The sequence below is a fragment of the Drosophila takahashii genome, chromosome 2L (assembly GCF_030179915.1).
Source record: "Drosophila takahashii strain IR98-3 E-12201 chromosome 2L, DtakHiC1v2, whole genome shotgun sequence".
Classification (NCBI taxonomy): Eukaryota; Metazoa; Arthropoda; class Insecta; order Diptera; family Drosophilidae; genus Drosophila; species Drosophila takahashii.
Window position 1 is genome coordinate 9,864,794 of NC_091678.1, and position 22,409 is coordinate 9,887,202.

General features: G+C 45.9%; 9 protein-coding genes across 12 annotated transcripts; 6 read left to right on the forward strand and 3 right to left on the reverse strand.

Moving 5' to 3' along the window:
* Positions 1-695: 695 nt before the first annotated feature.
* Positions 696-3,669, forward strand: sip2 (septin interacting protein 2). 2 transcript variants are annotated; one of them, XM_070219580.1, is made up of 3 exons: positions 696-841; positions 1,237-2,884; positions 3,349-3,669. In XM_070219580.1, the coding sequence occupies exons 2-3, from the start codon at positions 1,259-1,261 to the stop codon at positions 3,586-3,588; spliced, it is 1,866 nt and encodes a 621-aa protein (XP_070075681.1). In that variant the 5' UTR covers positions 696-841; positions 1,237-1,258; the 3' UTR covers positions 3,589-3,669. The 2 variants fall into 2 exon arrangements, with proteins under 2 accessions (XP_070075681.1, XP_044250844.1); XM_044394909.2 differs by lacking the exon at positions 696-841 and adding an exon at positions 931-1,063.
* Positions 3,670-3,801: 132 nt separating this feature from the next.
* On the reverse strand, positions 3,802-5,241 carry Hmgcl (hydroxymethylglutaryl-CoA lyase). The gene is made up of 2 exons (XM_017138624.3): positions 5,102-5,241; positions 3,802-5,043 (listed from the first exon to the last, which is right to left on the reverse strand). The coding sequence occupies exons 1-2, from the start codon at positions 5,144-5,146 to the stop codon at positions 4,117-4,119; spliced, it is 972 nt and encodes a 323-aa protein (XP_016994113.2). The 5' UTR covers positions 5,147-5,241; the 3' UTR covers positions 3,802-4,116.
* A 137-nt stretch (positions 5,242-5,378) lies between these two features.
* Positions 5,379-6,944, forward strand: Atac1 (Ada2a-containing complex component 1). Its single transcript, XM_017138577.3, has one exon. It carries the CDS (start codon positions 5,564-5,566, stop codon positions 6,620-6,622), a length of 1,059 nt encoding a protein of 352 aa, XP_016994066.2. The 5' UTR covers positions 5,379-5,563; the 3' UTR covers positions 6,623-6,944.
* A 107-nt stretch (positions 6,945-7,051) lies between these two features.
* On the reverse strand, positions 7,052-9,066 carry LOC108055326 (mini-chromosome maintenance complex-binding protein). Its single transcript, XM_017138639.3, has 3 exons — positions 7,892-9,066; positions 7,587-7,830; positions 7,052-7,527 (listed from the first exon to the last, which is right to left on the reverse strand). The coding sequence occupies exons 1-3, from the start codon at positions 9,064-9,066 to the stop codon at positions 7,144-7,146; spliced, it is 1,803 nt and encodes a 600-aa protein (XP_016994128.2). The 3' UTR covers positions 7,052-7,143.
* Positions 9,053-11,466, forward strand: LOC108055315 (zinc finger BED domain-containing protein 4). Its single transcript, XM_017138626.3, has 3 exons — positions 9,053-9,538; positions 9,819-10,781; positions 10,836-11,466. The coding sequence occupies exons 1-3, from the start codon at positions 9,053-9,055 to the stop codon at positions 11,451-11,453; spliced, it is 2,067 nt and encodes a 688-aa protein (XP_016994115.3). The 3' UTR covers positions 11,454-11,466.
* Positions 11,459-15,861, reverse strand: SA1 (stromal antigen). The gene is made up of 10 exons (XM_017138625.3): positions 15,685-15,861; positions 15,305-15,620; positions 15,075-15,248; positions 14,722-15,021; positions 14,235-14,668; positions 13,338-14,173; positions 12,661-13,019; positions 12,311-12,601; positions 11,713-12,253; positions 11,459-11,647 (listed from the first exon to the last, which is right to left on the reverse strand). Exons 1-10 carry the CDS (start codon positions 15,753-15,755, stop codon positions 11,586-11,588), a joined length of 3,384 nt encoding a protein of 1,127 aa, XP_016994114.2. The 5' UTR covers positions 15,756-15,861; the 3' UTR covers positions 11,459-11,585.
* Positions 15,862-16,095: 234 nt separating this feature from the next.
* Gas41 (YEATS domain-containing protein 4 Gas41) lies at positions 16,096-17,030 on the forward strand. Its single transcript, XM_017138579.3, has 2 exons — positions 16,096-16,708; positions 16,766-17,030. The coding sequence occupies exons 1-2, from the start codon at positions 16,183-16,185 to the stop codon at positions 16,921-16,923; spliced, it is 684 nt and encodes a 227-aa protein (XP_016994068.1). The 5' UTR covers positions 16,096-16,182; the 3' UTR covers positions 16,924-17,030.
* A 123-nt stretch (positions 17,031-17,153) lies between these two features.
* Positions 17,154-18,930, forward strand: LOC108055275 (uncharacterized). 2 transcript variants are annotated; one of them, XM_070219581.1, is made up of 5 exons: positions 17,154-17,252; positions 17,309-17,433; positions 17,647-18,401; positions 18,458-18,717; positions 18,793-18,930. In XM_070219581.1, exons 1-4 carry the CDS (start codon positions 17,215-17,217, stop codon positions 18,569-18,571), a joined length of 1,032 nt encoding a protein of 343 aa, XP_070075682.1. In that variant the 5' UTR covers positions 17,154-17,214; the 3' UTR covers positions 18,572-18,717; positions 18,793-18,930. The 2 variants fall into 2 exon arrangements, with proteins under 2 accessions (XP_070075682.1, XP_070075683.1); XM_070219582.1 differs by having other exon boundaries at positions 17,187-17,433; positions 17,717-18,401.
* On the forward strand, positions 18,735-22,236 carry ihog (interference hedgehog). Of its 2 annotated transcripts, none has more exons than XM_017138629.3 (2): positions 18,735-19,221; positions 19,302-22,236. In XM_017138629.3, exon 2 carries the CDS (start codon positions 19,315-19,317, stop codon positions 21,919-21,921), a length of 2,607 nt encoding a protein of 868 aa, XP_016994118.2. In that variant the 5' UTR covers positions 18,735-19,221; positions 19,302-19,314; the 3' UTR covers positions 21,922-22,236. The 2 variants fall into 2 exon arrangements, with proteins under 2 accessions (XP_016994118.2, XP_070075680.1); XM_070219579.1 differs by having other exon boundaries at positions 18,736-19,221; positions 19,298-22,236.
* The last annotated feature ends 173 nt before the right edge of the window (positions 22,237-22,409 follow it).

A 22,409-nucleotide genomic window follows, 5' to 3' on the forward strand; every position in this document is an offset into this window, starting at 1 on the left:
TTAAATTTTAATTAGGGGGATTCCCTAAACTTTTGAATTGCTGAATTGTTGAATTTTGGTCAGCTGTTAATCAGCTGTTCCATACAAAGTCAACTTTCAGAAATTTCAGCAATTCAACAGCCTCGAGGCTCTGAAAATTTTGTTGAATTGCTGAAAAACCAGAGTTGTCACCTTTTTTTAAAAGTCGTGGCAACTCTGTAACATTTTAGTATCACCAGTACGCATTATTTATTTTAAAATCAACTTAGAAAGCATATTTGTGGTTCTTTTTACCTTGGTAACACTTTTAGACAGTTACTAGCAATAATAAATCAAATTTTACATGCTTTAAGTTCCGTGAAATTTTTCAACAAATAACAGCTGTTTGAAAATTCAACAGGAACCATTTTGGGTCGTTCCCTTAATTGCTGAAATTTTTTGTTGAATTTTCAACAATTCAGCAATTCAACAGTTTAGGGAATCCCCCTATTATTAAGCTTAGAATCTACAAGTATTTAAATTTTTAAATCATTTTTGAATATTAAATAATTTAGTTATTTACTCTAGTAATAATGTTTCTTAATTGAGTTTCTTAAATGTCGTTATGAATATTCATATATAAATATCTTCGTATTTAAAATGGACCTACGCCAAATAAAAATTTTTCATTGTCGAATATCAAAGGAATACCCCACTGAAAAAACGGGCACTCTGCTTAGTTTGAAAAAAACGTCTGCCAAGGCGCGTCGATCGCGATAAATGAGCGTGTTGTGAAGAGTTCGATCGAGAAATAGTGTGTGCGTAAAAATTAAAGAATTCGTTGAGATTAAATAAAGTGCGACGTCGAAATCATCGCCAGAAGGTAGGTGATTAAGTGGACCAAACTCTAAACGCTTTGAACTATAGGCAATTCGTGCAAATTGTGCAAATATTCATACATATTTACTGAAGTTGTGCACCCAGGACACACGCACACACACGCGATCTGGGGCCTTAAAGAGAGAAACGCTATGTCTGGGACTAAGAAACTCCAAAACACTGACGAATGGCGTCTGAAACTACGCCAGATTCTCATGACAGAGCGGTAAATACGACCTCCCAATCCTTCCCTTGGATATAGTGTTGCACTAGTGTTCGATTCCATAGACATTTAGACACCCTTTTTGAATGCCTGCATGTCAAAAATGATAGTAAAATAGTCCGAATATATAGCACTTAGAAGTTTTATTTGAGGAAACTCACAGTTTTAACTTTCAGCTTGCCGCCGAAACCCGTGAAGATGGACGAATCGAAGGGAATGCGTTTCAGTCTGGTGCTCGATGAGGATCTCAAGGGAAAAGCGAAGAAATTGCCGTCTCTCCATTCCGGCAGTCAAAAGACCTTCAGTCTCAGCGAGGATACCATGTACGAGGCAGCCTCCTTGGGGGATTTGGACGCCGGTGATGATAGCTTCAGTGCCTTCGAGCGAATGTGCGATAAGACGGGCTCCGATCCGGACAGCACTCTGTTTCAGTACCTGCACAGCGAGGAGCGAAGCCAGTTGATGTCCAGGACCAAGGATCGCAGCACCGATGATCAGAAGGAGATCGATGCACTGCGTCGCATGCTCGAGGCGGTGGGCACCGATGACGGCGACGACCTGCTGGAGAACGAGAGTCCCGTCAAGGGTGTGGAGTGCACCCAGTTGGAGGATGTTGAAGCACCCTCTCGTTTCTGGGACAACACTATGGCCGTGATCGATGAGTCTGCCTCTGGCTCAGGATTGGAGCAAAAGGCCAGGGTTTCGCCTGTTAAAATGGTGGGACTGCTCCGTCCCTCCACCATCATCGAGGACAATGAACTGGAGTCCGATGTTTCATCCCACATGAGCTTCCAAAGCGCTCGCACACTGAAGACGAATGCCTCCAGTTGTTACGAAACAGCCACGGATAGTTCTCTAAGCGGAACCCTCCTGAACGTCGATGATCGGTTCTATGCGGCAATTGCCAAGGCCAAGCCACCGGGAATGTCGAAGGGAGAAGAACTAGAGCTTCTGAGCGATCTTCATGGGAGTCTACGTGAGCTGGCTTCGCTTTCAAAGGAGAAAGAGCAGGTGGAAGAGGACGAGGAGCAGTTGGATGATGTAGAGGATACTATAATAGAGCTATCCTCCTCCGACGATGAGGAGGTGCAGCTTGTATCGGAGGTGAAACTAGAAGACACCTCTCGTGTGTCATCAGTCCACCCGAAAGATCAAAATCAACCGGAAAAGGCGGACGAGAGTCTTGAGAACAAGGAAAACTCGTTGCATTTCAATGATACCATGGAGGAGATGCAATACATGATGCAAAAGGGCATGGAGTACATGTCCGGTGGAGCTTCATCATCTGTTGCCGCCAAACCTAAAAGCCCAGTGCTGGCCAAACAGAATACGTTTGTGATTTCACCGAAGCAAAAGCCAAAATCGCCGGCTGTCTTGCAGCCATCTTTACCACTGCGCGTCTCAAACAAGCCGCAAACTGTGGCAGCTTCGCCCAGCAAGGGCAAACAGCCACCCAAGGTCGATCTCAGCATGGAGTGGACCAGGAAGAAGTTCTTTGGTGCCAACTCGGGCATTCCACAACGTCGCCAGATGCAGATAAAGCAGCCCTACGCCAACATTGTCAGTCCCATTCGCGCGTACACCCAGAAATCTGGCACTGCTCCGCTGATGTCCACCATCCGTCCAACCAACACTGATATGCTATCCACCCTGGCCATCTGTGAGCTGGAACAGGAGTCCCGTTTGTGTCAGCGGAAGCTGGATTTCACCGAGAAGGCGGGAACATTCAAGGCGGGTGAATCGGAGTGGCTAGGGATTAAAAGCATCGATTCCACTGCTCATCTGCTTCCCAAAAAGGCATACATATCCTCGGAGATAAAGCATGTAAGTTCAAATTAAAGCCCTGCATGAATGGATTTAATGAATTATTTTGAAACTTTTGTTTTATATGAATGAATTAATTAGAATTTAGAGTTTAAAAGAATTGAATAAATTTGACTTTTGAGGTTAGTAGAATTAAATAAATGAATGGCAAGAATTCCGAAATAATTCAAACGAAAATTTATTTAGAAGAAGAAAGGGCCATAATTTTGTGATTAAATCTGCCTGAATTTTATTTACTATGCAGTTAACATTGATTTGTTAAAAATTTTCAATTCTTGTTTCTTAAAGAAAGCACAAAAAGTTCATAAAAATTATTGATTCATTCATTCAATTCGAAATGATTTTGAAGAACATTCAATTTATTTCACATAGAATTGAATTAAACGAATCAGAAATTTCATCATCTAGTTCAAACTTAACTTTGATTTGCTGTCCAAGAATGATACTTATATTTATCTTTACAGGTGGTGGATGAGCGTACTCCTGTGCCCATGCCCAAGGTCCCGAAGATTCAGAAATATCTTAACTCGGCCGTGGAACCCACTGTCCTGCGTCACGATGGCAAAATGAAAATGGCCGGCGAGGCCACGCGCAATCCGTCCTCATCGCACATCCCACGTCGCGCCAATCAGAGCCTGGCTGATCTGTCGCTCGCCTCAGGGGATGTGTCCTTGTACACGATAAGAGATGCCCAGAAATTTTAAAGGCCCATTAAAAATAATCCCACTCTCTTAGCGTTAATATTGCAACGATAATAAATGTATTGTATAATTAGTGCTAGTAAATGCCTGCGTTTTCGTTTCGTAAAATCAGATTTCAGAATCAAGGAGAAAAGATTTCTGGTATTGATGAGTAGAACAAAGTTGCTAAATAAACTTTCTTTCTATCTATTGTAGTTTTTGAGAAAATCGCGCTTATATCTGAAAATAGCGGACGAACATGGGAAGACAAGTATCTAAGATTACCCATAACTTTTGATTGGACAGTCCGATTTTTACAAACTTTGCAGAGTTTATTAGGTATTGATGAGTAGAGCAAAGTTGCCCAATAAACTTTAGTAGTTTTTGAACATGGCTACGGACGAACATGGCAAGACAAGACTCCCAGAAATTTGGAAGGCCCTTAAAAAATATTCCACTCTCTTAGCGTTAATATTGCAACGATAATAAATGTATTGTATAATTAGTGCTAGTAAATGCCTTCGTTTTCGTTACGTAAAATCAGATATCAGATCACTGGTTTCGCGGCTGAGGACCCTTCCAGGCACGATTAACCTTGGACTCGGAGGGCCTGCCCAGTTCGTTGCAGATAAACCGGCCGACTTGGATGAGTTTTTCCAGGTTAACGCCTGTATCGAGGCCCATGCCGTGCAGCAAGTAGACCACATCCTCTGTGGCCGCATTGCCAGAGGCTCCCTTGGCATAGGGGCAACCGCCCAGGCCGGAAACCGAGGAGTCCACCACCCGAATGCCGTAGTCCAGGGAGACCAGTATGTTGCTCAGCGCCTGGCCGTAAGTGTCGTGGCAGTGCACAGCCAGATTTTTAGCCAGCACGACCTTGGTCACCTCGTCCAGCATACGGCGCATGGAGCCTGGCGTTCCCACGCCGATGGTGTCGCCCAGGGAGATCTCGTAGCAGCCCATTTCGAGCAGGGCCTCCACCACTTTGACCACGGCTCGCGGTGCAACGGCTCCTTCGTACGGGCAGCCGACCACGGTGGAAACATAGCCTCGGACACGCACTCCATGCTTTTCGGCTGCCTTTAGAACTGGCCTAAAGCGTTCGATGGCCTCTGCTGCCGTGCAGTTAACGTTCTTCTGGGAAAATGCATCCGAGGCGGCTCCAAAGACCGCCACTTCCTCGGCTCCAGCCTGCAGGGCACTCTCGAATCCCTTGAGATTCGGCGTGAGCACTGGATAGCTGATTCCGGCCACCTTGCGGATTCCTTTCAGCACCTCTGCGTTGTCGCCCATCTGAGGCACCCATTTGGGACTCACGAAACTGGTGGCCTCTATGGTCCGCAGTCCTGTTTGGGACAACTGATTGATCAGCTCGATTTTGGTGGCTGCCGGCAGCAGTTTGGGTTCGTTCTGGAGGCCATCCCGTGGTCCCACCTCCACAATTCGCACCTGGTTGCCGGCGTTTGTGACCGCCGTGCGCTGTTAGTTTGCAAAAGATTAGCTTCTAGTTAAGTGGGAATATTTTTCGTGGATTCACCTTTGTTGTTAGCCAAGCGAGTGAGCGAATTGGTGGAATTTTCATGGCTAAAAGTTGTAAATAAAAGTTACGTATGCCGCTTCTTCTTCCTCTCAGCGGATAACAGCTGATAACGATCCAAGATCGATTGCTTGCCAAATTTCGATAACGGCTTTGTTTTTATCGCGGTTCCATCTCTAAGAAAGGAGCGTTGTTAAAAAGGAATTTAAGGGGGATCAGGGCGTAAAGCAAAATAAACTAAAATTTAGTTAATAAAATTATATTAAAATAGTGGTAAAGAGGAGAAAATTAAATTTAAGGTATCTAATTTTACTTTATTTTTAAAATCTTATATTATAACCCCTTCCCCTACGCCCATGCCTCACATATGTTCGTAAATTCAGCCCTTTGATTGCTCACACTTTTGTAGCAAATTGTAAACAAAACTTGTACCTTAAACGGCGTTAACTATTTGCTAAGAAGATGGAAGCTGCTTCATCGCCGGACGAGGAAGATGTATTCCACTTTGAGACCGAGCACCTGGCCCTTCGTGGCAACGAGTGCTATGCCAACCTGTTGCGCACCATGGCCGTGCTGCAGGCCCAAAGGATCCGTGTCCATCAGCAAATCGACGAACTGGAGGCCACCAAGAAAGTCTACATGGATAATCCGCAACTGATGCTGGACAAGCTACAAAACAACGAGCCCTTGATAGCGGATAACTATATAACCACCGCTGTGCTGCCCGAGTTGCCCACATTGATCGGCAATGATGAAGGAAGTGCCCTCAATGAGACGCCGGCGGACGCTCCTTCGTGGACACATCCACCGGACGAGATGAAGGATAGGAGCAACGGCCGGTCGGAGAACTTCAATCGCCTGTGGACCAACGAGGAGCAGCGCCGCTTGGAGAAGCTGCTCATCCAGTATCCGCCGGAGGAAGTGGAAATGCGACGATTCGGCAAGATAGCCAAGGCCTTGGGCAACCGAACGGCCCAGCAGGTCTTTAGTCGCGTCCAGAAGTACTTCCAAAAGCTGCACGATGCCGGCATGCCAGTACCAGGTCGAATTCCCAAGCATCGACGTCCAGGATTAAGTAAACCGAAGGTGCACTTACGCAAGTCAACATTCTTTCCTGCCCAGAATATATCGCTGCAAATGCCGGAGGATGATTGCACATTGGATGACCTGCGGGTCCAATCGCCGGCCAACGAGATGCTCCTCATGCCGGCATCGTCGCAGGTCAAAATCGAGTACGTGGACGCCGATCTGGATGCGGAGGCCAAGCGGAAGCAGGAACTGCGCTTGAAACTTCTAACTGCCATTCAGGAAGAGAAACAACAGGGCGAGAATGGCTATGAGCCCGACCTGCTGGCTCCCAAGTGCGCCGAATGCGAGGAGGCGTCTGTGACCAGGACGCAATGGCGTTGCAACAGCTGCTATTGTCACCTAAATCTGTGCGGAGATTGCCTCGCTAGTCAGCTGATAGAAGAGCGCTTCGAGCATCTGAGCCATGAAGTTGTAGTGGACCAAGAGTCATAATACTTATGATTACTATAACTACCTATTACAAAACAAGTTTCATAGATTTTTAAGAATTTATCAAGGGTATTAGAAGATAATTAAATAGGATAAGATTAAATGAATTAATTTTAAGTCATAATACATAAGTATACTACTATACTACCTATTATAAAATAAGTTTCATAGATTTTTAAGAATTTCTCAAGGGTATCAGAAGATAATTAATTATCTTATCCTAGATAAAATGAATTAATTTTAAGTCATAATACTTATGACTATACTACTTATTATAAAACAAGTTTCATAGATTTTTACAAATTTCTCAAGGGTATCAGAAGATAATAGATTGGGATAAGATAAAATGAATTCATTTTAAGGAGAGTAGATGTCTAGATAGCCTAACAAATTGACAGGGAAATCCAACCTGATTTTAAAGATGAAATACCATTTTATACTTTTTCAGGATATATGTATAATTTCTTTGTTGACAGCTTAAAATAATACAAATAAAAAGCGTAAATTCTAAAAAGAAATCCTACTTAATTGCGCGTTAGTGCAGCTGATTTCGGTAGGGATTGAAGGCGCTGGCGACGCTTGGCTTCAAATTCAGTTGCCATTTGCCAGGTTTCTTTATCCAAAGTATCTTTGCCCCTGGCAATGCCCAGTAGTCGCGAAAGGACCAACAATCCATGCAGATCATCGGCATTACTTTTCGCATTAGCCTTCCGCATATCCACAAAGTCCTGTTGGATCATTTCAGTGTGCTCCTCGCTGACGCTGAAGGGGCTAATCCGGGCTGTTGTTAAATACTTGCGAAACTGCTGCAGCCGCGGCGCTTGAAGATAGTGGCGGGCTGCCTTCAGAGATTCTGCGAAGAGTTCCACGGCCTTTGCATCAGCATTTATGGGCATTATGAAGTCGCTCTAAGAAAAGAGAGTTTTTAATTAACGACTGTATATGTAAAAATAATAAATACGCTTACCGGCAACATACTGCGACCTTCACTGAGGACGAGAACCGGAATGTTCGCATGGTAGTCTATTTGGTAATACTGAAAGTCGCACTTAAGCTCCTGGTTGTTGATGAGATGGGCCAAATGTTGGATGGCATGAACGCCATTGGCCTCCAGTTTACCCTGTTGCATGCACGTCTCGTCGAGCACGAGATGCGTGTGGGGCGCCAACTGCAGTACGCCGGAGACCAGCTTGTTGGTCTCATAATCCTTCCTGCAAGTAAACACATTTGATGTATTAAATGATCTCAGCTAATAGTCTTTATCCCACTTACTTTGGAGCGAAGGCAGCCGTGTTCAATGCCTCCAGAGTCATCGGAAGGCGATGGCTGGCCGGCAGTAGCAGCTCCAGAATTTCGTACAGCTGGGTTGAGTACTCCAGACATTCCTTGGGCAGATTACACAGGTTCAGGGCAAACTTGCCGATGCTCTGCATCTCGGAACGGCTGTAGACTGATGAAATTAAATGCGAGAGCAAATACTCGGCAGCCAGATCGTCGTCAAAGAGGCACAGTTTAAGGAGCATTCGCAGATCCTTGTGCACAGCCAGCTGGGAAGGATTCACCTCTTCACATGGCTCAATGGGCTGTCGCAGGCTTTTGTCCAGCAGCGGATTGGCATGCGGCAGCATCTGGACGCCAAAGGCATGTAGTCGGGGTATCAGAAAAGGCGAAGGATGAGCTGCCTGCAGTTCACTTAGGTTTTCGCAGTCGTCGATGTCCAGGGTAGCGACATCCAGCGAGGATACTGATAAAAAGCCCACAAAGTCGACCAGCGAGTTGAGCTGATAGGTGTCGAAGTCCTCATAAACCTTCACCATGCAGGCCATGCTGGGACGACCAGGCAGCGGAGAATTAAGCAGATACTCGGAGCCGAGAGAAGAAGATCCTTTAGAGGCAGTCACTGGCTCCTCAACCGTCGTACATGGCCGCTTAAAGCTGGTTTCACCTTCGCCGTCCACCTCCATGGCATCCTGTTCATCCAAAGTTCTCTTTTTCGCCGAGCTAGGAGATTGAGCAGGAGGTACCAACTGGATCTGTGGACAGCACAGCTTCTCGTGCTCCTTGCTCCAATCATTCAGGCCCGGCACGGAGACCACAAACATGGTTCGCCGTTCGCCATGCACATTTCCCTCGGCATTGTAATCGATCTCCTCGCCGGTGGCCAGTTTCAGGCAGTCCCTGTACTTTCCGTCCTGCAGGCGCTTGCCGCCATCGGGTGACTTCACCTCGTAGCGCTCCAGGTAGATCTCCGGGTCCATCATGTCCTGGATCATGCCGCGAAACCGCACCAGAGTCTGATCCTTCAGCTTGTGCAGCGGCGTGTAGTTCAGCAGGGGAATCGAGTGCCAGCGACTGGGATCCTTCAGAAGGTCCTTGAGGCCAGCGCTGTCCCTGTGCTGGGCGGCCAGTTCTTCGGGCGTGCTGGGCAGGTCCATGGCACAGGGCATTACTTATTTAGTTTGCGAAATTAAAAAATCTCCAAGAGTGAATGCAAAAAAACAACAGCTGCTTTTGGCGCGCCAAAATGTGATTCGATTAATTCTATCGACCTGCCTATCGATGGTTGCCAGGGCTGACGCACCTCTGCCGCAGAACGGATGTGGAGGGCGGATGTGTGCACATCCGCAAAAAAGTGTACAATTTCGGGAATTACCGCAGCAAGAAGTCATGAACAAGAAAAGCAATGTGTGGCAGTACTTCTACAAGACCTCGGGAACGGTAGCCAAATGTCTCCTGTGCAATAGGAACTACTCGAGGAGGGGACGCGGCACAACTTGTCTGCGAAATCACCTGAAGAGCAAGCACCCACCGGAGTTCCTGGCTCTTTCCGGGGACATCAAGTACCTGGATCTGGTGAAGAACGAGATCTCCATTGGTTCGCCCCTGCATCCCACAGCCCAGTTGGAATTAAATTTGCACGTAAGTGGAATAGTATGAGTATTAGTATTAAAGTGTATCTTATAAGAGGGGGGTTCCCGCACATCTGTAGCCACATACTCTGGTATGTGGAATTGATTCCCTAATCCTTACATTTTAATTTAAAATTTATTTTAAAAGTAATTATAAATATTAAATTTTTAATATATTTCTGTAATTGAACTCGGCACCTAAAATTCGTACTCTTTAGCGGATGCGGATATCCGCATGACACTGTTTAAAAAATTTTAATTAAAAACCGTTAATTGAATTAACATTTTAGGAAACAGATCCTGATCCTTTGGACACCGAGGACATTTCGTACAGTCTGCGATGCGATGAGAAGTTGGCCCTCATGCTCTTGAACCACTCTTTTAAGTTCATCGAAGGACCAGGATTCGTAGATTTCATAAAGGTGCTGCAGCCAAGATATCTGATAAAGTCGAGGAGCTACTATGAGAACATACTGTGTGGGAATATATACAGGAAAATGCAGGAGCATCTGAAACTGCAGCTGGATCTGCTGGATGCCATCTCGTTATCCACAAGTCTTTGGCGGGGTGACAAAGGCGAAGGACTGTTGAGCTTGTGTTGTTCTGGGATCACAAGGGATTTTAGAACTCATCGTTTTATGCTGAAATGCGAGGTTCTAAATTATGAAAGCGCCTCCAAAGTGGCCTGTTCTATTCGAGATTTGGTGCCCAGCTTAACGATAGAGGTGCCCAAGGAGAAGACGCACTGCATCATCAGGGACGAGATGACGGCCCTGCCAGGATCCCTGCCCGACTGCAGTGTCCATCGCCTGCAAATGTGCGTGAGATTTGCTCTGCAGTCCAACGAATTGCTCCAGAATCTGTCATCGAAGTGCAAGCAAATAGTTGACCACTTTGCCTCCTCCAAGATGGCCAACGATCATCTTAAATTTATTCACGAAATCCGCCTGACGCGAGATCCTTGTGCACTGGTACCCTATGATCCTTTGCAATGGAATTCAACCTTCAAGATGATGGCCAGCGTGATCAGGATGAAAGATGCTATATCCCTCTATTGCGAAGAGTATAATCTGATCCAAATATATCCCGATGAATGGGTAGAGATTGATTTGTGCAATAAAGTAATGCAGCCGTGTGAGGAAACCATTAAGATTTGGAGCAATCCCTCAACGACGACTTCATCGGTAATTCCACTGGTGGCCGCTTTACGGGACTCACTTCGTACCGATGTCCATAACTTCGTTTCTTCGGTGGTAAGGTTAAAATAACTAATCAAATGAGTAATTTTTAACCTATTCAATCTCTAGACTATTTGTAGTTTTGCCAGAAAGCTGCTTGAAGAACTGGAAATGAAGTTTTCCCATGTCACCTCCGATATACAGTTCTTGATGGCCACCTATTTGGATCCGAGATACAAGCAGGCATTCTTCACCGAGCGAGAGGAGCACTTGGTGGCCAATGAAGTTTTGGTTTTGCTTACCAGAGTGCAAGATGAACGGAATGGTCAACCGCCGTTGAAAATAATCAAAGTGGCGTCCTCTTCCTCTCTTAAGAATGAATCAAAGATTGATAGTATACTGGATAGTATACTGACAACAGCCGCTACCAATAATACTCAACAGGCAACCACGTCTTTCGGGTCTCAGTCGCAGATTAAGAACCTACTATACTTGTACAATTCCGAGCCCAGAATCGATAGGAACATGGATCCTTTGATGTGGTGGAAGGCAAACATAAAGTATAGTGCCTTGTATGCCATCGTTCGGAAATTTCTATCGGCACCAGCAGCGAGTGTGGCTAGTGAAGGCTTATTCAGAGATTCTGCACACTTGTACGGTGATATGCAAGCGGGTCTGAGCTCCGAAAATGCTTCCAAAATATTGCTCATAAAGTCTAACTATTGTAATTCGGACATCAAGCAGTAGAGAACTTAAATTATATAATTTAAATTTTATTTATGACTATGTACATAGCTTTAGCTTTAACTTTGAACTTAAAACTAATTGATCGCCCGGAAAGTTAGATTTGCACTTAAGCCGAATATGTCTGATCGGGTTTTAGCCCCTGTAATCGGGATCATTATGTTCCTCATCGTCTTCCTCCTCCTCCTCTTCTTCATCTAAATTACGAATAGGTTTATTTTTTTGTTGATGTTGAATAAAATAAAAACTGTGAAACTCTTACCATGATCACGGCGTTTTCGGGTGTAGGCTCGTTTGCTGGCCACTGGCACTTGATCAGTTTCGCCGTGCAGCAACGAATTGCGATACAAGATTAGCGGTTGCCATTCCTCAGCTCGGCTGGATGGCATGGCGGGTGGTATCATCTTGTCCAGGAAGCTCATGATTACCTTCTTGTCCTGCTTCAACAGCTTGTAGTTGAACTCGTTCAAAACCTCCAGGAATAGCAGACGTGTGGGTGCTCGCACTGGATCATCGGACTCCTTGTTGGCAGCAAAATAAATGCCGCCGCGGTGAATTGCGGCCACAGACTCGCGATTCTTAATGGCATCAAAGCCAAAGGTGAGGGCAAAACGCTTGGCCAACTCCTTGAGGTCTACAAACTCTTGGGAGCTCTTCGAAACAGCTCCGTCCTCATGCTGCTCCTGGAGGCTCTTGAAAACCGTGGTAAGACTCAAGAGTAGGGTCATGGCAAAGTTAACTTTGTTTATCTCACGCGCCTTGCCCAAAGTGGCTTTAATTATGTCGCCATAATCGTTGTAGCACTAAAATAAATAGTTGTGATTAAAAACCCTGGCAATTTAAGAAATATTTAGACTCACCTTGACATAATATTTAAAAATGCTTGCCGCTCGCATTGTTGGTATAATATTGTACACCACCAACTTGCAGTAACAAGCCAAAAAGTTACGCTTCTTATGCAGCTCCTCGATTCTCGTTTCATCCTGGGCCACATCTTGCTTGAGGGAAAACACATAGTGCTGCACAAAGTTGTCCAGGATGAGGTGCTCATCCATGCGCGACTTGTACTCGAGGCCACGAATGTGTTCGATCTCACTGCGAGCCAACTTATCCGAGAAAATGATCAGCAGATCGCAGATGGACTGGTAGGCCTGCAAAACATAAAGATAGCAATAATTTACAAAAATAAAATATATTATTTATCACAAACCGCCTCCTGAATCTGCACTGTGGGTCCATCGCGAGTGAGCTCAAAGCAGGCTCCCATAAAGGTGTCCAAATTGTTGCGCAGCTCGGCCACCACCTCGGCCACGTTCAGTGACTCGCAATCGTTCTCCACGTAGTGAAGGCCCCAACTGATGGAGAAGTAGCAGGCCTCAATGCAATAGGCTAAAGCTTCGTTGGGCAGACAGCGGTCTACGTTCTCCTTGGACTGGGCCTCCTCGACGTCCTGGAAGAGGGATCTGAACAGCTCCCAGGGGTTGAGGTTGTGCGAGGAGTACAGAATAGAAAGGACTTTCAGGGTGATGGTTATGTTGTAAATGTCATCCTCATTGGGGGTCTCTTCGCCTGCGAAAATGAAAATTATTATTATTATTTTCAAGTGTTCGACTATAATGTAAAATTTACAGGTGAACTTAAAATTAGCTATAGCTACGGGATTTTAAGCTAAACAATTCCAGTTTTTATTCTTTTACTACAAATTTACAAGCTTAATTAGACTATTTTACTTCATTTAATTCTTTCTGTTATTAATTACAGGCTTAATCTAAATGTCATTAATTATGTTTTTAAGATATTCTATTATTTTTTTAATATCGGAAGCTTTTGGGTGAAATATTGTTGATATTCATATATAAGAGATATAATAGTCTCGTTGATAAATACCTTGTATAAGATTGCGCCATTCCTCTATTGCGTCCTTGTATTTGTTGACGGCGCTCTCAATGATGTTCGATCTGGCGATATTGCATCTCGTGTATGTAGCACTTCCCTCGGCACAAAGGCATTCAAGCGTTTTGGCGCATGTTTCGAGCACCTCGCGACCTGTGTGCATGCTCATCACCTGATTGATGCGGTCCAACAGCGCCTGTAGGTTGCCCTCCTGTCGATTGGTGGTGTACAGATTGAGATCAAAGTACTGGGGAACCGCAAGCAGGTTGGCTAACTTCTCACTGTCCGCCTGATATTTCTCCAAAAGGGAAGGCAGCGTGACGATAAAGTGTTCGGTCAGTTTGGCCTTCTCATCTTGAATAGCCTTCAGTTCCTTGGCACTAAGCGTACATTTGCGATTGCTGGCGCGTCCGACGGGAACTTCTCCAGTGGCCGATTGCTTGACGCTGCTGACCATGATCTCGATGAGCGTCGATTCCTGTTTGTTGTCCAGAACCTCCTCGTTAGGACCAGGCTCTTCCAGCAGCAGATCCGTCATACATTCCCAGTCCCTAACCATGTCGTTGCTATCGATGAAGGAGTCCACAAGATAGGCGCCATGCTCGTGCAGCTCGGATTCGATAAAGAATTGCACCAAGTCCCGAACCAGCGGTGTATTGGCCATGCGCACTTTGCCTCGCTTCGTCTTGGTCTCTTCCATGTCAGCAGTTAGATGAAACAAGCGGACGTTCAGGAACTCAGCGGCTGCCTGAGCAACACCACGATGCGAGGAATAGACCAACTCGTAGACGATTTCACAATCCTTGTCAGCCAAAATCTCTGGATGAATTCTGGAAATTAAAATAAACTAGTTTATCAGTAATCCTTAAATTAACAAATAATTAAACATACTTTAGAATACTGATGACCAGCTTGACGGCATGAACGGACACCTCAAACTCTTTGTCCAGAGTCATTGCCACAATCCTGTCCTTAAACTTGGACGTGAACAACTCCAACTTGCCTTTCAGCTCATCTTTTTCGTACAGCGGCAGCAACGATTGCAGACAGCGCAGGCGCACCTCCCCGATCTTGTCGTGCAGCGTCCAACCGATGTACTTTAAGTACGAGTCGTCCAGAAAGTTTTGCGGATAGTTCTCCATCCAGATGCCGATCTCGGCCATACAAATGGCCCGTATGTCTGGCAGACTATCCCTGTAGCGATGGACAAACACCGATTTAAACATGTAGGTCAACATGCTCTTTATCTCATCCATATTCTCCTCCAATTCGGAACGCTTAGTCATCAGTGAGTCCAAGCGATCGGAGGCACGGCGATCGCGAGACTAAAAAGGGCTGAGATTAGTAACACAATCTTTAGGGATATTATTAAACGCACCTTAACACGTTCAGCTTCGAATTGCTTTGCAGCATTGTCGAAGTTGTTCGAAACTAGCAGGGCTACATCCACCAAGGCAGTCATCAACTTCATGGCCGCCAAGGTGGCCGTGTGTCGAAAGGCTCGCACCTGCGAATCCGACAGGCCCGTCAGCAGCGAAATGACGTTGTCCATCAGAAACTGATCGTATATGATGGAGTACTGGCACTGCTTCACCAGCGTTTGCACAAAATCGCAGAAGTTGTTCTTGAACTTTCGCCACTGAGTTCCGGTCATGATCAATGGATATTCTCCGCTTTCCTGTGAATGTTTAACTGTTTAGTTTGCTTATTGGACATCTCCAGTAGACTTACCTCGTCAAACTCCTCGGTCATGCGTCGAATGATGGCCGTGTGGTCCACGGGATACTGGATATCCTCGGATATTTTGCCCTTGCAGCCGCTGGCATTTATGAAGAACTGCATCAGGGCGACCAGCGCGGTTTCTCGGTTTGCCTTGTACTGCTCAATCCACTGGTCAACAATGCTCTGGAATGGAATGGTAGAATATTATTTGATTCACAGCAAGGCAAATAGCTTCCTACGGCAATGGGATTCTTGGAGTGCCGCACAATGTAGTACAGGCTGTTCTCGTCCGTAGTGATCTCCCGCTCGTTGTCGATCCGCTCGTGGTGTCCCTTGTCCACGGGCTCCTTGCGCGGCCGTTCCACGCGTTCCTTGCGTTCCTTCGGATCTTTGCGGGTGGCGGGAGTCTTTCGTTTGCGCGCAATTGGCGCGAAGAAGTCGTCCTCGTCATCATCAATTATGGGCGGCTTATCCCGCACGCCGCCGCGAGCACGCAGCCTGGTCATCCGCTTGGTGGGACTATCCGCATCCGAGGTGCTCTCATTTAGAGCGTCGCTAAAACAAATAGACACTTATTTTTTAGGCAAACACAAATGGTGGGAAAACAGAGCGCCCGAACCTGTGCAATTCCTCGTAGTCCGGCGGCGGATCATCCATCCGTATTCGCTTTCCCCCGCGACGCGCCATCATTTTACGTATTCAACTGGTGGCTCACTGGTATATTTGGTGTCTAAACATTAAATGTTTAATTAAACAACACAATTTGTAGGAAAATAGCGTCTGCTTATTTTCAGTGATGGCACTACCACCCAAAATACAGCGCGAAAAATATCGATAACGGAAATCGTGAGCAAGGGCTGCAAATCTAGGTAAACTTAAAAACTTAAAATATTAAATAATTTTTAAAAATCTATCATCTGATTTAATTTTTATAATATAAAGGAAAAGATAATTTTTATTTTTTTAGCTCGTTTCGTTATGCATTAAAAAAAACTGTGCAGCCCTGAATAAATGCATTCATATATCGATAACGCGAATCGCCGCTTCACCAGAAGAAAGAAGAAGAACCAAAACAAAATTTAGCTGGAAATATAAACAAATTAAAAATACATAAATTATGACTGAATTTGGAGGAGATTCGGGTGGTCGGCTAAAGGGCGTGACCATAGTCAAGCCCATTGTGTACGGGAACATAGCCCGATCCTTCGGCAAGAAGCGGGAGGAGGACGGACACACGCACCAGTGGAAGGTCTATCTGAAGCCCTATTTCAACGAGGACATGTCCATTTACGTGAAGAAGGTGCACTTCAAGCTGCACGAGAGCTACGCCAATCCGAACAGGATCGTGGTGAAGCCGCCCTACGAGATCACCGAGACCGGATGGGGAGAGTTCGAGGTGGTCATCAAGATATACTTCAACGATCAGTCGGAGCGCCCGGTTACATGCTACCACATCCTGAAGCTCTTCCAGTCGCCCGTCGTCGATGGTGAGCTCACCTCCAGCACAACCATGGACACCAAGAAGGGTCTGGTCTCCGAGTCGTACGAGGAGATCGTTTTCCAGGAGCCCACCCAGATCATGCAGCACTATCTTCTGCTCTCGGAACAGAGTGCCAATGGTCTCTTAACCCACGACACTGATTGTAACTACTATTTATTTACTATATCCAATTGGTTAGCAATAATTTTAACTTTTCTAGTTGAGGAAAAGAAGACGAAAACGCTGGACAATATTGTCAATGTAAAACAGAAGGTAAAGGGCGAGATTGTTACACTTAAGGACAAACTAAAGCTGGCACGTGAGACAATTTCAAAATTCAAGGCGGAATTGGCCAAGGTGCAAAAGCAACCGGCGTAATAAATGCACAATTTCTATGCTGAAATGCTTTCCATGCATTCAGTTTCGAATAAGTGTAATGATTTTAAGTCCCTATGTGTAAATTATTAAATAGAGGATTCAAAAATGTGCATTGTTTGATATTAAACATATTAAACAAAACTGGATTTTACAATTTGCCCGGTACAATTACGATTTATATCGATGGCTATCGGTGTAAAAAACTGTGTCTCTATAGCTGTGATCAGCTGAAACCACAATTGTTTATATATTTATTCGAAAAACATATAATTTATTGTGATCAGTGTAAAGATGACAAGCATTGTTAACTTGAATGACAAGTGCCTACTGTAAGAGGAGTAGTGTTATTTACCTTGGATATATCTTTGGATAACATTTATTTTAGTAAAATTTTAGAGTTCCTGGATCTTGGGGGACAACTGCTCCTGTGGGAGGCTACTGATCCCAAATCACGCCTGAACAAGGTGATTTCAAACTGCTGGCAGAGCCGAAACAACCACTCTTTACATGGTAAATTTTTTGAGGATAAGACAGAAGTTCTTCAACATTTTCTGCAGTGCATTAGTCATTCTGTGGTGAAACTAACTCTCGTAGATTTTTCCATAGATCAGGGATATTCTTTCCGTAGTTTTAGCTTTCCTAGTGTACGGGAATTAGACTATTCGCTGGAGAAATCCGATACAGACGATATAGAGACTTTGGTAATTTGCTTTCCCCTAATAGAGTCCTTTAAATTAAGAGTTAAGAATGAGGATCCTACCTTTGAACTATTCTCTGGTCATCATATGGTCAGGTGGGAGCACCTAAGGAAATTGGACATTGTCGCTGCCTTTGAGCACTTGAAAACTAAATGTTTTCAAGACATCTGCCAGAGATTGCAGCTTAAGTTTCTAAGTGTGACGTGGAGAGATTCCGAGGAGGACGCCTATGTAGAAGCCATAGGCAAATTGCAGGAACTGGAGGAACTGCATTTGGAACTGATGCTTCTCAGCAGGGAAAACACGATACATCTATTGTCTCTGCCTAAGCTAAAGAAACTTCGCCTTGATGAATTCGAAGATGTGGAGGATTTGATCGACAACGTGGTCGAAATGCGGGGACAGGATGTTGTATCCTTTACCTGTAACGAGAACTTTTGGCTTTGGCTCACTCCCAACCGTTTCCAAAATGTGCGAAAAGTGTGCATTTTGAATGAAGGAGTCGTGGATGGAATATGGAGTCTAGAAAGCTTTAACGACGATCTTAAAGAATTTCCTTGCTTGACAGAATTGTATATGGTGGACATCACCATTTGGCAGACTGGCGATGAGTTTTGGGAGATGATAGCCTTCCTTCCCCAGCTGCAGCTACTATATTTGCAAAATCACGAAATTGAGGAAGGATTCTTGGAGTTCAGTGCAGCGACTATGGACAAGGCTTTATATCAACGGAAAGATCCTTTGGTCATACATTTTTTGGAAACTACTCAAGAGGATTTGGTAAATTTAATTTAATAAATGTTATTTTAGGATTCTAATGATTTTTTATTTCAAAGATCTTTAAAGTTCTGAGTCATCCTAAACTAGAGATTTCGTTTACAGTTATTAAGGATGCTTATCCCATTTTAGAAGGCGGACTTTTGGAACTGGAATTAACACCTTTAAAATAGTAAAGACAAATAAAATGTAATAAAGCGATTATAAAATAAAAATAATTCAGATTAAAAATATGATATTAAAACACTTTTTTGTGATGTGGGCTCATTTCTAACAAATCTAAATAAAAATTGAAGTCTAAGCTGGCATGACAAAAAAGGTCATATTAAGAGCTAATCTTTGGATAAAAATTGTTTATTTTATTTGTTCCGTTATTTAGTGGTTTTCCCCGTAGTTGTTCAACATTGCTGATGCCCACTGTAGCCCGATGAACCGGTGAATTCGGAACCAGCGATTCTCACCGGTTCGCCGGCGAGCGAATCAATGCAGCTGAACCAGCGTCGCGGTTCCGATTCCAGTTCCAGCTCCAGCATCCCCACGGAATAATAAATGCCATTGTTTATTTGACTTGTTGAGTGCATGTGCTTGTCCGGTGGCTTCGGGGCCCGATCGAAATCGAAGCCCGAATTAAAGATATACAATGATTTTATGGAGCTGCGTCGTTAACGTGTAATGTGCATAAATAATTTAGGCCCACGACCCAGACACACATACACATATATAAGCCATAAGTGATGCGCGATTGCCGAGAGTGAAAATTATTAACTGCGCAAACGCAAACGCGTTTCTCCACCTAGAATTACTCGAGTAACTTGGGAAAAAGGTGAGTTAGAGGCTTTACAAATGTTTTGAGTTCCGGAATTTACAGATATTTTCGGGTTTACCCCCACCATTTGCAGACAGCCCCCCGCCCCCAATGACGCTGCTCACATCCTCGCTGCTGCTCTTCTCGCTGCTGACGTCGCGGCTGGAAGCAATTCCGGTTTTGGAGAATATCCCCGCCCATCCCCCCTCGCACCCCTCGCCTGGCGTGCGAATTCTTCGCGCACCCGAATCTTTGGTGGCGCCCCTGGGAGACGAGGTGGTGCTGGAGTGCGAGACCAGTTTGCAGCCCGAGCGCTTCGAATGGACCCACCGATCAAGCAAATCTCCTGGTGCGGGGTTCAAGTACCTCCGGACGGGAACGGCCAAGGCGAATGTCACCCAGGAGGCGGCCATTTCGCGGCTCAGGCTGCTCGTCCGGCCGGACACTCTAGGGGAGTACCGATGCATTGGCTGGTTCGGTCCACTGGTGGTCACCTCCACCGGTGCCCGACTGGAGCTGGCCAGCACAAGCCTGGTGGCTAGCCAGGAGTCGGAGGAGTCCCTCCAATGGCGTGTGCCCGCTGGAAACTCTGTGCTCTGGTCCTGCGGACAACAGGTGCAATCCAATCCACCCGCCAGCTGGTCTTACTACCGCAATGGAGTGGAAATCAAGCCAGAGTTCGTCGGAACCAATGGAAATCTATTTCTGAGCAATGTGTCCTCGGAATCCTCGGGCAGCTACTCCTGCCAGGCCACCAATCCTGCCTCCGGGGAGAGAATCCAGCTAGCCGGCACGCTGCAACTGCAGGTTACACCAAGCCAGAGGTCGCAGAGCAAGTCACCGCATTTGCTGAAGGGACAGCCGAGCAGCCAGGTGATAACCAGCCGCGAGGGAACCTCCCTGCTGCTGCTGTGTCCTGGTGTGGGTTCACCCCCACCCGCAGCTGTCTGGAGCAGTCCCGATGTAGCTAAAAATAAGCGTTGGAAATTTTATGGCCATGCTCTAGAGATCTCCAACATTGGGTTGCAGGATGCAGGCACCTATATCTGCTTCCAGGACAATGGAGTGCGGCCTGCTTTGGAGCACTACATACAGGTGCGCGTGGAGCAGCCGCCGAAGATTGTGCGACCACCCTGGGCGGATCTTACGAACGAGGGAGCCCGCCTGCAGCTGGAATGCGAGGCCACTGGAGTGCCGAAGCCGCACATCTACTGGCTGCTCAACGGACACAGCAGCATTGACGACACGGAGGCTGAGCTGTCCGGTAATAGTCTCGTATTACATAGCGTTTTGAAGCGCCATGCCGGTTATGTTCAGTGTTTTGCCCGAAATTCCCTGGGCGAGGATAGTGCCGGTACTCTACTGCAGGTGAATCCCAAGCAGATTCAGGAGCCCCGCGAATCGGGAGGAACCCACCGTCCAAAACCCAACCAGGGCACGAAGCAGAAGCAAATGGTTCCACCATCTCCACCGAATGTCACCCGACTCACCGATGAATCCGTGATGCTCCGCTGGATGGTGCCGCGCAACGATGGATTGCCCATTGTCATTTTCAAGGTGCAATACCGCATGGTTGGCAAGCGCAAGAGTTGGCAGACTACCAACGATAATATACCCTATGGAAAACCCAAGTGGAACTCTGAGCTGGGCAAGAGCTTCACGGCCTCCGTAACGGATTTGAAGCCCGAGCATACCTACCGTTTCCGCATCCTGGCCGTTTACTCCAACAACGACAACAAGGAGAGCAACACCTCGGCCAAGTTTTATCTTCAGCCTGGCGCAGCACTTGATCCCATGCCAGTGCCCGAACTGCTGGAGATCGAGGAGCATTCGGAAACGGCGGTGGTTCTGCACTGGAGTTTGGCCAGCGATGCGGATGAGCAACTGATCACGGGCTATTATGCCTACTATCGACCCTCTTCGTCGGCTGGGGAATATTTCAAGGCCACCATTGAAGGAGCCGAGGCGAGGAGCTTTAAGATCGCTCCCCTGGAAACGGCCACCATCTACGAGTTCAAGCTGCAGTCCTTTAGCTCCGTTTCTGCCTCCGAATTTAGTGCCCTTAAGCAGGGACGAACGCAGCGTCCCAAAACCAGTACCACCGAGGAGCCCATCCAGCAAATGGGCGACACTACAACTCCCAGTCACAACGAAACGTTCAGCATGAGTCCCATGCTAACAGGGACAATTGGCGGTGGTGCAGTGCTGATCCTGCTTTTGATCAGCACTTGTTTGTGCCTGTGCCGGCGGAGGAGTTCCCGAGGCAGGGGAAATAATCCGAATAAGCCACGGATGGCTGAGCTGCGGGATGATTTCGTGCCGCTGGGAAACTGTTCACCCACCAAACAGCGCCAGCGAACCCGGCACATACACATCACCCTAAATCCGTTGGCCCAACAGCAGCAGCAGCAGGCGATGGAGGAGAAGAACGACAACGACCAGGATACGGCCTACTATCAGCGACCGACTAGCTACGATTACGATCCCGGCTTAAGGAGGATGTCCTCCTCCTCGCTGCGTCGCTCACAACGCACGCTGGAACGTGCTGGTGGGAGTAATGGCTCCAGCAACGGCAACAATAACAATCTCAATCAATCCGGTGAGGCGGGTCCTGTCGAATCTACCGGCAAGCCAGGACGTGTGCTCATGAAACGCCCCCGGCTGTCCAGTCGCTCCGAGAACCTCTCTTCCGGCAGCCTCAACAGCGTGGGCGTGTAATCGCTATCTCGTGATCTTTAGTCCGTACATCCCTACGCCCGATGTATTACGCCTATTCCTCTACCTCTGTTTTATCTACCACTTTGAATGACAAAACCTTTGCTGTTTGTACTTATACGAGAATACCACTTAGAATTAAGGTACTTAAATAGACATTACTAGATTTATGCATGCTTGATCGTTTAAGAACATAGCATTATGTCCATTCTATCGTAAGTCTTCCATGTTTCGCGATAAGATCAAAATCTGTACTGATAGCTTCTTAATGACCTTTACAAAAATGACAATAAAGCTTGTAGCTTCATCTTTAAAACTATATTTAATCGATTTTAAAATTAACTTTACGGATAGATTTTTTTTTTAATTTTCAAATAATTCAAAGTTTTTTAAACGATTAACAAGGGGTAGGTCAAAGGAGATTGGGATATTAAAAAAATCATTGTCACTAAGCAATAAATTTAAAAACCGGGAAAATAAAGAGTAAAATA

Excerpts from the sequence above, each read along its gene's own strand:
- Hmgcl (XM_017138624.3), bottom strand. The coding sequence starts at position 5,146 with ATGAAAATTCCACCAATTCGCTCACTCGCTTGGCTAACAACAAAG. Across the intron at positions 5,044-5,101 it reads TCGCTTGGCTAACAACAAAG|CGCACGGCGGTCACAAACGC; the intron begins GTGAATCCACGA and ends GCAAACTAACAG.
- LOC108055326 (XM_017138639.3), bottom strand. The coding sequence starts at position 9,066 with ATGCCCTGTGCCATGGACCTGCCCAGCACGCCCGAAGAACTGGCCGCC. Across the intron at positions 7,831-7,891 it reads ACGGCTGCCTTCGCTCCAAA|GAAGGATTATGAGACCAACA; the intron begins GTAAGTGGGATA and ends GTTTACTTGCAG. Across the intron at positions 7,528-7,586 it reads AAGGTCGCAGTATGTTGCCG|AGCGACTTCATAATGCCCAT; the intron begins GTAAGCGTATTT and ends CTCTTTTCTTAG.
- Gas41 (XM_017138579.3), top strand. The coding sequence starts at position 16,183 with ATGACTGAATTTGGAGGAGATTCGGGTGGTCGGCTAAAGGGCGTGACC. Across the intron at positions 16,709-16,765 it reads CTTAACCCACGACACTGATT|TTGAGGAAAAGAAGACGAAA; the intron begins GTAACTACTATT and ends TAACTTTTCTAG.
- Atac1 (XM_017138577.3), top strand. The coding sequence starts at position 5,564 with ATGGAAGCTGCTTCATCGCCGGACGAGGAAGATGTATTCCACTTTGAG.
- sip2 (XM_044394909.2), top strand. The coding sequence starts at position 990 with ATGTCTGGGACTAAGAAACTCCAAAACACTGACGAATGGCGTCTGAAA. Across the intron at positions 1,064-1,236 it reads CAGATTCTCATGACAGAGCG|CTTGCCGCCGAAACCCGTGA; the intron begins GTAAATACGACC and ends TTTAACTTTCAG. Across the intron at positions 2,885-3,348 it reads TATCCTCGGAGATAAAGCAT|GTGGTGGATGAGCGTACTCC; the intron begins GTAAGTTCAAAT and ends TTATCTTTACAG.
- ihog (XM_017138629.3), top strand. The coding sequence starts at position 19,315 with ATGACGCTGCTCACATCCTCGCTGCTGCTCTTCTCGCTGCTGACGTCG.
- LOC108055315 (XM_017138626.3), top strand. The coding sequence starts at position 9,053 with ATGGCACAGGGCATTACTTATTTAGTTTGCGAAATTAAAAAATCTCCA. Across the intron at positions 9,539-9,818 it reads AGTTGGAATTAAATTTGCAC|GAAACAGATCCTGATCCTTT; the intron begins GTAAGTGGAATA and ends TTAACATTTTAG. Across the intron at positions 10,782-10,835 it reads ATAACTTCGTTTCTTCGGTG|ACTATTTGTAGTTTTGCCAG; the intron begins GTAAGGTTAAAA and ends TTCAATCTCTAG.
- SA1 (XM_017138625.3), bottom strand. The coding sequence starts at position 15,755 with ATGATGGCGCGTCGCGGGGGAAAGCGAATACGGATGGATGATCCGCCG. Across the intron at positions 15,621-15,684 it reads GACTACGAGGAATTGCACAG|CGACGCTCTAAATGAGAGCA; the intron begins GTTCGGGCGCTC and ends TATTTGTTTTAG. Across the intron at positions 12,602-12,660 it reads CAGTGCAGATTCAGGAGGCG|GCCTACCAGTCCATCTGCGA; the intron begins GTTTGTGATAAA and ends TATGTTTTGCAG.
- LOC108055275 (XM_070219581.1), top strand. The coding sequence starts at position 17,215 with ATGACAAGCATTGTTAACTTGAATGACAAGTGCCTACT. Across the intron at positions 17,253-17,308 it reads TTGAATGACAAGTGCCTACT|TAAAATTTTAGAGTTCCTGG; the intron begins GTAAGAGGAGTA and ends CATTTATTTTAG. Across the intron at positions 17,434-17,646 it reads AAACAACCACTCTTTACATG|AGTCCTTTAAATTAAGAGTT; the intron begins GTAAATTTTTTG and ends TTCCCCTAATAG.